Source organism: Ruditapes philippinarum, unplaced genomic scaffold, assembly GCF_026571515.1.
Source record: "Ruditapes philippinarum isolate M1 unplaced genomic scaffold, ASM2657151v2 ctg2130_1_1_1_1, whole genome shotgun sequence".
Taxonomy (NCBI): Eukaryota; Metazoa; Mollusca; class Bivalvia; order Venerida; family Veneridae; genus Ruditapes; species Ruditapes philippinarum.
Window position 1 is genome coordinate 161,833 of NW_026855895.1, and position 12,605 is coordinate 174,437.

General features: G+C 31.6%; 1 protein-coding gene across 1 annotated transcript; it reads right to left on the reverse strand.

The window, feature by feature from the left end:
• Positions 1-3,413: 3,413 nt before the first annotated feature.
• LOC132744752 (beta-1,3-galactosyl-O-glycosyl-glycoprotein beta-1,6-N-acetylglucosaminyltransferase-like) lies at positions 3,414-7,070 on the reverse strand. The gene is made up of 2 exons (XM_060733535.1): positions 5,351-7,070; positions 3,414-3,793 (listed from the first exon to the last, which is right to left on the reverse strand). Exons 1-2 carry the CDS (start codon positions 6,421-6,423, stop codon positions 3,547-3,549), a joined length of 1,320 nt encoding a protein of 439 aa, XP_060589518.1. The 5' UTR covers positions 6,424-7,070; the 3' UTR covers positions 3,414-3,546.
• Positions 7,071-12,605: the final 5,535 nt, after the last annotated feature.

Below are 12,605 nucleotides of genomic sequence, written 5' to 3' on the forward strand. Positions count from 1 at the left end.
CTACCTCAACTTGACACAATTTACATATTCTTAACTGCTTCTTTACTCCACTGTTTGTATTTACCACGTTCAATTTCAAGGCCAGGTGCAGACGTGCGAAAACGTGACATTGCGGATATCTAAATCATCTTTGTCCATGGCATGCCAATTTTGTAAATATTCATTACAAACTGAAATAAGAATTGCTTCTCATTTTTCACATATTTATTGTCTCAAATATACCCCATATCATTTGAATATAAGAATGTTTTAACATCTGTAACCCAGTTTTTCTTTCTATTATTTGATAGATACTATAGCATATTATAACATTTCTTTACTAATCTACTGTCAGGTAGTTTCGCAATTTTGTACCAGTATCGAATAACTCGCTTTGCAAATGTAATATATACAGGATGTCTCCAGCAGTCACCAAGGTCAGCTGCATTTATTGTATTTCTGTTTACATGCATAGTTATGTATCAATTCTATTGAAGTTTTGCGGTGAAAATTTGTCTTATTTTAGTGTCAAACATGTTTAAGAAAACACGTCTAGGGTAACCGACCATAGTTATAAAGTTTCGATAATGTATATATGAGTACACGTTTGCCTTTCGTTGCCTGTTTACTAACCATTTTTGAAAAAAGAGATTAGGGCTGAACATAGTTCCTACATAAGAGAAACTTTTACAACTTCAATTGGAGTACCGTCAAAATTTCTTTTTCCATGACGTGATAGGCAACCGCCATGTTTAATAACCATAAATTTAGTCTTATCTTTATATACCATAATATTCATATCGACACAGAATTTCTTTAACGTATCTAGTCCACCCTACTACAGTGTCAGCAGTTAGAGCTAAATCTTCAGCAAACAAGAAACATTTTACTTCATATGTGTCTGGATATATAGCTATTACATGAGTAGAAGAACTTTCGTAGAGTTTATATCCCGCTCATTTATGAAAATTGCAAAAAGAATCGGCGACCCAAAACACCCTTGTTTGGGGCTCAATGGGCAATAAAATTGTTCTGATAGACCATCACATGTTCTAACTCGCGCTTAAATAGAGTTGTACATCCCATACATAGCCTGCAGCAGTTTGCTACTAAACCCGTTATTAGTACAGTCAGTCCACAATTATCACGTCTGATTAAGTTTAATAAAATCTACGAATGCGACGCCTGGTCTTAACATCTGTATTGGATAGTAAGTTAAGTAACCCTCCCTGAATCCATCCAAAATGTGGATCCTTTTTTTTTTTTTTTTCGTATGCAGTTACGTAGAAGTTAATTCTTAAACAAGCGTTTAAATGAGTCAAGTTTTAAAAACATTTTTGATCGAAATATTTTTCCATGCACTGTTAGCGTGTAAGAATAAATTTTTCCGTTAAAAAATTTAGAATCGATCTGTTAAGCGAATTGCAGGGCAGGCAAAACAGATTGTTTGCATTCATTTTAAATTAATAATTAAATTGTCTGAGGATTTTAGTCATTTTTATCATATTACACGTATTATTACTTACAAGCATCTGCTGCATTGAACAAAAGAACTTCCCAATATTCTTTTAGTTTAGACATTATTATCATTAAAATAAGTGGATCGGGCTTTTAGATGTCCATTTATGAAGGTTAATATTGGCCAATTTCGAACCGATTATAAAGTATCGAGTCGTGTGTGAAGTTACAAATAAAACTACTATATCTCCTCTACAATGTCTAACCACTTTTTACACTATACCTGTTTTTACAATACGAAAAGTGAATTACTAGACCGCTTAAAAGAGCCGGGAGTAGCCTCTTTAAACAAAAATTAGTAAGCAGAGGTATTAAAATGAAAATTATGAAATGAATATATTTTCTTTAAAAAAAATGAATTTTTTCGAGCATTGTTGATTTCATATCTCCATAAGATTCTGTTATTATCATAACTTACCAGTATATAACGATTAATAACAAATCATGAATATGGTCAAAAACGTAATTAGATAAGAAAGTACGCATTTATCAACCATGAGCTTAAAACACCAAATCATTTTGATAGTCAATACCTGAAGTATAAAAAAACTTCCGAAAAACTTTTTAAAACTTTGAAATTAAACAAAACAATAAGATTAAAGTGAATGGGTTCATAAAAGGTGATCTATAAAACCATACAAATTAGGACGATATACTTTAGTATCACATATATAGCAAAAATTACATAAGAATGATATGTAAGTGTTGTTGGTAAGTGTGAGACACGTCATACCATATTACTTATCTATAAATTGTAAATAATTAAGGTTCTAGAACAAATTATTATTATCTTTTATCACATACATGTTTATACTAAATAACTTACTAATAACCAACATTTTTTAACATTTTATTAAAATATACAAACAAATCATTTCTACTGATTGATAAATATTTGAAACTCTAATGAAAAAAAACGCCTTTTGTAGATGAAACCACTTTAAGACCTCAACATACTTGATTTGAAAAAGACTTGCTCGGGCTAGTTCTGTTTGTCAGTCTTGCCGTCCATCAAACTTTCAGTTGTAACTTTGCGAAATCTAATACCATGTAAAAAGTTGTATTGACAGGCATGTATTTGATATACTCTTCCCGTGTTTGTTCTTCTTTTAAGCAGTCTAGTGTTAAATGTTGAAAGTCTAGATTAAATTTATTTACAAATAATTCTTTACCATGGTAAGCTTTGTGTAGGTCTTTTACTCCAATTATGCATATACCTCTAATATATTTCCTTCTGCATCATATTTCCAAAAAAAATGAAAAAGTGAAAATATTAAATTCGTTGCCTTTTTTTAAAAAAGTTATACATTAATATAAATTTGTTTAAAAAAATTTAAATTTAACCGTTTTTTAAAAAAATAACAAAACATCACATTTTATTTAATTGGGTTTGGTAAAAATTTTATGCTGGGTTTTTTTAAAACTTCCCCTGGAAAAAATTTTTCTAAGCATTGGTTTTGTTCAAAGTAAAATGAAATTTTTTTACAAAAAATTCTGTAATTGTAAGTTTTGGGGCATACGATAACCACTTTTTCCCAAAAAAACTCCAGCATGAAAACCGAAAATTTTCCAGATAAAGAACCAAAAAAATATGGTTTAAAAAATAGGCTCCCCTTTCCTTTAAAAATATTTAAAAGATCATCAATTTTCCTAAAACAACAATATTTTTTTTTAAAAAAAACAAAAATAAACAAAAAATTTCAATAAGCCAGTAAAAATCCATCGAAAGACAACAACATACTTTATTTTAATTTATCTATTCGAATATTTATATAAACTGTGCATAAGATTGCTTTTGTATAATACATATAGAGAATAAAGAAATAAAACAGACTTGTAGATAACTATATGTGGAATGTTTCAAGATATAATCAATGTTAGATGGCCTTACATATTAAAGATACTCAAAATTTTCGATATTCTTTCATTTATTGAACATTTAGTAAAACGAGCTATTTTAGATCATAATTTTTTTTCTTTTCAAAAATTAAATATTTAAGTCTTTTTAATAAATATAATACTTACAAAAAACCTACTTGTTTAAATTTTTTACTTACCTGTAAAAGAACCTTTGATTCCTAGATGTGGGTTATAGTTCAAGGATGAAAAGTAAAACTCATCTGGTATTTTAGTTTGCTTTAACCAATCCAAAAAGTCTAGAGACCTTTGATCATGAAGACAGAAATCAACAAAATATCTGTTAACAGCGACATGCATAGATCCCTTAGCCAGCGTAATATTATGAGGTGGGGGTGACTTAGCCATTTTATATCGTTTTGCATAGACAGTCCTTGCTCTGAAAATAAAGAATAAAATACTTGAAGACGATATACAAATCTTTTGAAACAGTTATTCACATAATATTTGTAAAGGTACATTGGATTGTCTTACAAAGAAATTTAAAGTGTTCTATTGGAACTTGCGGAAACCTATCTACACAATAACTGCCAAAATGCATTAGTGTGTATATTTATTGTCTTTGGAAGCATTTAGCGTGAAATAAAATAAATCGACGCGTTAGACCTTTGATATATGATTACAACCAAGCCCGTTGTAGTCAACAAAGTAGTTCTTTTAAATTCTAAAGTCATCCCTGGTGAAGCTATTTATATCAAAGGTATGTATTTTGTTATTTTGTACACGAAGTGTCATTTTTGAGTAAGGTTGGTTTTTGTGTATCTTTGCAGGACTTCATCTGAGGGTGGAAGGTTTTAGGAAGTATTATATACCAAAATACAGCTTAGTTGTTAACAGTAATTACACAAGTAAAAACCTGCAGAAAATGACCAATGGCTAATGTATTATTTTTTGTGCTCATTTTACTTGGATAGTATTGTTGTTTATAGTCATAGCCATCGAATTCCATAATTATAACTGTATTCTCAATCGTATCTGTGTTGGTCAAAATCAGCACTTAGCAATACTGAAATAAACTTTTAAGCAGTCACAAACACTTTGTGTTGTAGATTTATATAATAAAAATTGAATAGGGGAGATCCCCAGAAGACGTTGTAAATTAAAGCCAAACAAAAATTTAATGTGAAAATCGTAGGGTCGGATTATAGAGTCAGTTTATATGAGTGTATTGAAACTGAAACTATTCACACACCCACTATCATCGACTTACGCACAATTCAATCTACAACAAAAGTTCTGGAATCAATAAAAATTATAATGACTTTAAGGTACAAAACCAATTCTAAACGAAGTCGAACAATAAGCGAAAACTAGATATCAAATGATATCATTTTCCTGATAGCGGAACTCATAGAAACTATTATATTCTTAGACAAAATACTTGACACATACATATCATGTGCAATATACATGCATCTTGTTTAACAATGCACACGGTATATAGCTGCATTGTATATTTTTCGTGTGTTGTCAACCTAATGAATGTTGGTAAAATACATCATTATGCTATTGCACACCTACGAACAAACGTTGGTGACATCATTAAATTTAAAACTTAACTCTTCATGGACGATGAGCCAGTAGTATAAAGTTTGAAGTGTGGCATTTGGAGTATGATTTCGTTACAGTGAATGCTGAAGATTAAACTGAAATTCTAATTTGTAGGGTGCAAGAAAATGTATGCGATGCAAACCATTATATCTAGCTTATCCTTAATGGAAGCTTTATTGCTGTATGTTATTGAGGGGAAGTCATTATTGTCAAACTACGTGATCAGTAAATGCACAAAGTTGAAACATAATTCAAATTTCCAGACTTCAACATTTACACCTCACACTTCAAACTTCAGAAATCAATGTACACACTAAACACTATGATGTGTGAAGCCTGATATCTGAATGTCACTACTGGTGTTTCGTTCAAACGTTATACTTACTTTTCAGCACTACCACTAACTATATTGGCACCGTCTAATTCTTTTAAAATAGCGACAATCTGACGGTTAGTCTTCAGCGGAAATTCTTGTCCTGCGAGGTTGATGTAGTATTTCCAATTCTTATATAGCCAAAGCGTTTTCATGCAAGCCAATTCTGCCTTTATTAATGAAATATTTCCCCATTTCACATCAATGGATTCATTTGCAATTAACACATTTGATAAGCAATTTGCAATATTTCTTAAAGTTCTTTTGTCATTCTTAGACATCTTAGAATCTATATGAAGGCAGTAGAAGTTATGAGGCCTGTATATTAAACGTAAAAGACGTTCTGTCAACTCAATGTCTGTATAGGTCAGTAATGAAAATGCAAGAGGAAAATCATATTCATCTTCAGACATGGGATGATTAATATAACCCCTTTCATGCCGAAATTTAGAACAATTTCTTGTAATATTCAAATAAAACGTTGTTGTTAACTTCTGTCTTTGATGTTCTAAATTTCTCATTAATCTTTTAGACTTTGTTATCTCATTTTGATCATTTTTTACAATCTTAAGACAATTTACTCCATCATAATTTTTTATCCTTTGATAGTTTTTCATGTACACATATTTTCGAAATTCAACGATCTCTTGATTTTTAATTTTGTGTTGACTGCTTTTTTTAAAACTTTGTATTATATCTACATTCCGATCAGCTCCGGAGGAATTCCTTATTGGTTCAGTGTTAATCCTATTGACGTGTTTTGAGAATTCAGAAATCTTTTTCAAATCATCATAGTTTCTTTTTCTCTCTTTTAACCTTTTTGCAGTATTTAATTGAACTTCAGCCGTTGTATTGACGGGGTCATGATTAGTCAGATTCACATTCTTTCGTTTTTCGCTATCATTTTCACCTTCCAACTGTCGTCTTGTTATTTCCTTCATTACAGACCGATTCTGATCACCATATAATCGTTTTGATGGTATCATTTCAAAGACATGTAAGCAGAAGAACACTAAAGTGATGGAACATAAAATTTTAAAGATAGCAGAATAGTTTTTCTGTCTTGATATATTCCAGGTTTTCATTTGAGTCAGTTAAATGAATAAAACACGAAACACTCAATTTTAAAGGAAGCTGAATAGTTTTTCTGTTTTGATATATTCCAGCCTTTTTGAGTCATTTAAATAAGATAAAGACGAAATATTAAATGTATTAAAGTTAAAGCAGGGAAATGTGATCGGATACTACACATGTTGTATTGAAGTTCTGAGGCTATTTTTTAATTGATTATGTAACAGCTTTGAATACAAATATGTAACAGTTAAGTTTAAAATATTTTTTATGAGATAGGATTCTCATAAACGGGGGAAATATGTGGATAGAATATACAAGGTATCGTGTTTATCTTTGATTATTTAATACAACTTAACTTCGGTTTTATGATAACTGCATTTGAATATTGTGTAAATAGTTAGCTTCAAAATGAATCAGAGTCAAATATTTACATTTTTGATTAATTTGATACAAAATGAATAAAGGGTTTTATTTTAATTCACCATGCATACATTCTTTTTAAACTTTTATTCATTGTCCAATGGCTTGAATTTGAGAATACATTGTGATTCATTTTTATAAATGAAGATCACAAAAATAACAAATGATCTTGGAGATTTTGTTAAACATGTAAAAATATCTTAAAAGGAAGCAAGGAAATAACAAAAGTACAGGAAAATTGCAGATTCGGTTGATTGTGTCTTTCCATAAGGGATAATGAAAAACGTGAAACGTTAAACCACGTTTACTAGCAATGGCTTAATCTGTATTCAATTTTCAGCACTTAAAGTGCTGGAATCAATATGACAACAATGACGTGATGTAAGGGGCTGCAGGTTAGGCAAACAATCAAGCCGGTGGCCGAGTGGTTAACTCGTTGGACTAGTAAACTAATGATTGCTGGCCGCGTGGGTTCAAACCCCGTCTGGGACAAACCGTTGTCTTCTACGATGATACCATCAATCGAAAGAACAACTACATGGCTTACAATTGACCAATTCGACAAGTTACGAATGAAAACTGTACACAAATTATGATAAAAAATGAAATAGAAAATTAGAGCTGAAAAGTCTCAAAGGAAACCAGATTTTCAAGGAAAAATCTTACTTCAGACTTTTACTAAAATAGTACACGTAACTGCTCTGTGATTCGTGACACGAGAAGCTGTTTATATACAGCAATCACAAAAACAACATATATTTTCAGCTGCATTTTAAGTACATGTATATACTGACATTGAACAAGTTGAAAGACTTTTAAGTATCATGTATAGACCTCAAAAAACTACTATTGCATTCATATATATAGGAGAGTAAATAGCTTTAAGACACATTTCAAATTGTTTCAAAAATGTGTTTATTACAAAAGACAGTATGAGAGGAGTTTACACCATTTTAAGCAGAACATGAATTTATGAACATTTTATGGTTATTTTTCAAATGGAAGTATCACATCAATTTATCAGGGCAGGAATTTCATTGAATGACAAACCATCAAATTGTTTCAATCCTAAAAGAACTAAACGGTGCAAATATCGTCAAAGGATCATGAAGAAGGTATAGGGTTTTTTTTACTTTTACGAATACGAATTAATTTTATCTGAAAACTTCATTATTTTTAGTACATAGAAACACAATGTCATAACTGAAACGTTTTGAGTCTGTTCAGAGCTGTACCATTTATCGTTAGTGCCGGATACACAATATTATTTATCTTTCGTACCAAATACACGAATACACAATACCATTTATCTTGAGTTCCCACTATACACTATATCATAAATAATTAATACCGTATTTAATGTACCGTTTAATGGGGTTTATCATAAGTCCCGAATACACAATACCCAAATCATAAGTACCAAACTCACTGTATCATTTCTCATAAGTAAAGAAAACACTTCATTTCATATCCTATAAAATATAACAAATTCACTTAAGCATTTAAACTACGCCATGTTCCAATAGAAATAATTATTAGATATAATCTCGTTTTCATTTCCAGAGTCCAAAATGTCTATATCAAATCCATATCGTACCCGTTATATTTCAGAGTCCAAAAGGTTCATATCAAATCCATATAGTGCCCCATCTAGTCTTGATTTCAATTTTTGTGAGTTCAAAATCCATATTAAACATTTATTGTAATTTAAGTAATTGTAATCGCTAGCGCCACGTTCAATATAGTTTTGACAGCTCTGTACCCGTCGAAGAGAATTCAGCATTTCAACTTAACAATGTATAATAAGCTCTTTATCAAGAAGATTGTTTCAACTCCTTTTTCAGAGGGAGGAAAGTTTCAGATAGCCTTTATAATTTTTCGGAGATTGTTCCGCCGCATAAGATCCAAACTCTTGTAGGATCAATGAATATTAGATAACTTGTTGATTTCTGCATACACGACAAAAGAGCAAAGGAATTCACAGAATGGCTCATTGGGACAAAGGTTCTTCGAATTATAATCCACATCTTGGAATACCGGGATCATTTCTTGATAAGTAAGAAAATATAGAATTGTAACTAATATAGCTATTCCATGAGTAGAAAAACTTTTCGCAGGGTATATATCCCGCTCATTTATGAAAATAACGAAAAGAATCGGCGACCCCAGACACCCTTGTTTGAGGCCCACTGGGCAGTTAAATGGTTCTGATAGACCAACACATGTTCTTACTCGCTCTTTAACAGAATTATACATCCAATACATAGCTTGCAGAAGTTTGCTACTAAACCCGTTGTTAGTACAGTCAGTCCACAATTATCACGTCTGATTAAGTTTTAGGGGGCGTGGACGGTAACTTGCACTTTCCAGTACCGTCCATGAACAGGCTCAATCAAACCGAGCCTGCAACATTTTCAATTTTGCCGTGTTGGGCTTTCTTTAGGGATTCTATATTTATCTATATTATGATCACATCCGTGTTATTTGTGCCGTGTGGCGGCTGTAAAAAGTCTCCCCGTACATTTAATCAATGATGTTATATTTTCGATCCTTGAAGATCGTTCAGCACGACATTATTGTTGTGCTTGTGGTATTTTTAGTTTCAACTTTTCGGCATTTTCCACTTGGGTGGTTCCAATATTCCTACTTGAATAATGTTGAATCACCCTTAGGATATGTTGCCTGCTTTTTAAATTTGTCTTTTGACGTCTTATCTGTGATACGCAGGCTTCATAACCTCTGATCCCCTTTCAAAATTCCATTTTATTTAGTTCCGCCCATTGTTTTCTCGTTTAGGGCACACGCTTTTTATTACTTGGGGACCATACGCCGCTTTTCGTGGAATGGCACGGAAGTGTCACATTGAAGGTTCCATGATAAACGCCGTATGAACACATCTGCGGATGTTTCTAAATTCAAAATTTTACTATTTCACGTTTAAATGTTGAATTCTGCTTAAGCCGGTGCTAGGGGGCGTGGACGGTAACTTGCACTTTCCAGTACCGTCCATGAACAGGCTCAATCAAACCGAGCCTGCAACATTTTCAATTTTGCCGTGTTGGGCTTTCTTTAGGGATTCTATATTTATCTATATTATAAAATCTACGTATGCAACATATAGACGATCGCCTGGTCTTAACATCTGTTTGAAAATTATGGAAAGCAATTGCATTGGTTATAGTTAAGTAACCCTCCCTGAATCCATCCAGAATGTGGATCATGTTTTGCTTTGTTTTTCCCTCGTATGCAGTTACGTAGAAGTTAATTCTTAAACAAGCGTTTAAATGAGTCAAAAGTTTTAAAAAACATTTTTGAACGAAATATTTGTCCATGCCCTGTTAGCGTGTAAGAATACATTTTTCCGTTATCAATCTGTTAAGCGCTTTGCTGGGCAGGCAAAATAGATTGATTGAATTCATTTTAAATTAATAAATAAATTGCCTGAGACTTTTTAGTCATTTTTTATCAATATAAATGTATATTAAATGACATGGCATCTGCGCATCTGAACAAGAACTGTCAATATTTTTTTATTGTTTAGACATTATATCATTAAAAGAAGTGGGGTTCGGGGCGGTAGATGTCCATTTATGTTGGCGATTGTTTATTAAATTGGTCAATTTCGAACCTGATTATAACTATCAAGTCGTGGGTGAAGTTTACAAATAAACTACCGATATCTCTCCTCTACCAATATCTACCGACTGTGTTAACTATTACGTGTTTTACCAATACTGTAAGTGATTTACAAGACCGCTTAAAAGAGCCGGAAGGTAACCTTTGTAACAAAAATAGTAAGGCAAGAGCTGATTGAAATGAAAATTATTGAGATGTGAATATATTTGCTATAAAAAATAAAATGATTTTTTTTCGAGCATTGTTGAGCTTTCATAATTCCATACGAAATTCGTTTAGTATCATTAACTTTACTAGTTTCATGTTAACTATGTAATAACAATTATGTAAATGATGGGAATAAAGAACTAAATCATAAGAATAAGAAATACCCATTTTTATTCAAGCATTGATGCTTTAAACAACTGAATCATTAGTAATAGTCAACACTGGAAGTATAAAAACTTTGAAAACTTTGAAATTAAACAAAATAGTAAGATTAAAGTGAATTGGTCCATAAAAGGTGGTCTGTAAAACTATACAAGTTATGACGATATAATTTAGTATCACATATAGCAAATTATTACATAGTCATGATATCTAAATGCTGTCAGTAAGTGTGAGAAAGATCATCCGATATTACTTATCTATCAATTGAAAATGATTAATGTTCTATAACAAATTATTATTATTATTTATCACATACAGGACATGTGTATACTAAATCACTTATAACTCTGCCAACAGTTCTTAATATTCTATAAACAAAAAATATACAAATGTACAAACAAATAATTTCTATTGATTTATTAATATTTGAAATTCTTATGAAAAAAAAAACGTTTTGTTTTTTTGTAGAAGAAACCCCTTAAAGACCTCAAGACACTTGATTGGAAAAAGACTTGCTCGGACTAGTTCTGCTTGTCAGTCTTGCCGTCCATCGAACTTTCAGTTGTAACTTTGCGAAATCTAATGCCTTGTAATAACTTGTATCGACTCGCAGGTTTTTCAGATACTCTTCCCGTGTTTGTTCTTCTTCTAAGCAGTAGAGTGTTAAATGTTCAAAGTCAAGATTAAATTCATTTACAAATAATTCTTTACCATGGTAAGCTTTGTGTAGGTCTTCTTCTCCAATTATGCATAATATATTTTCCTCTGCATCGATCAATACTAGAGTATTTCCAGATAATGAAACGTAGAGAAAGATGTTAAATTCGTTTGTCTCCGCCTTGACTTTAAATTACAGTCCGACCCCGGTTATTCGACAACCCATTATTCGAATACCCGGCATTATCCGAAGTAGATCGGCGGTCCCGTTTTTATCTCTATATAAATCAATATAAATACGAGCGTATTATTCGAAATGCATTATCCAAATACCTCCTATTTTTCGAAGTAAAATTTCGGTCCCGATTATACAATTATGAAAGAATTTCACACCTATTATTCGAAGCAAGCCTAATTATTATTCGAAGCCAGACTAATTGGCGCAGATCCACTCGCTGACCGGGCGACTTGTGAAAAATATCAACAGTCATGCGTGTATTTAGACAATCATGATAATAACTCTTTGTGTGTTCTTTAATCAGCTTTAATTACCGAAAATGAAAAGCAATGCACCGTGTTCGATTTTGTAACTGTTATTGCAATAATTTTCATACATACAGTATATGTAAATTTGTCAAAACATCCAAAACATTTTTTTTTCATTAATTGTAACGCTACATGAGAGTCTGTATCCTAATCGAAAATACCAGAGTTTAGCTGTAAATACCGTAGTGACAACACGGCCATTATCAAGGCTTTGCGCGAAACGAAACGATACATAATGTAGAATAAAATGCAAGTATTTATGTTTTTAATGTCAATACAACAATCTTTTCTTTAATATATTTTTCTCAATTGATTACAGGAAGTAAGTGTGTTGTAAAAGGTAGTTTTGCTATGATATTAGTCTAAGTGGGGTAGTTTTCGTCTATCACAATATTCCGATTTCGATTATTCGAACCCACCGATTATTCGAAGTAAATATTCAGTCCAAGGCACTTCGAATAAACGGGGTTGGACTTTAGTTATACATTGAACTGATAACATTTGTGCTCTTAAATAACAATTAAGGTTTAATTGTTTTGTCAGAAACGAAGATATCACATGTTCA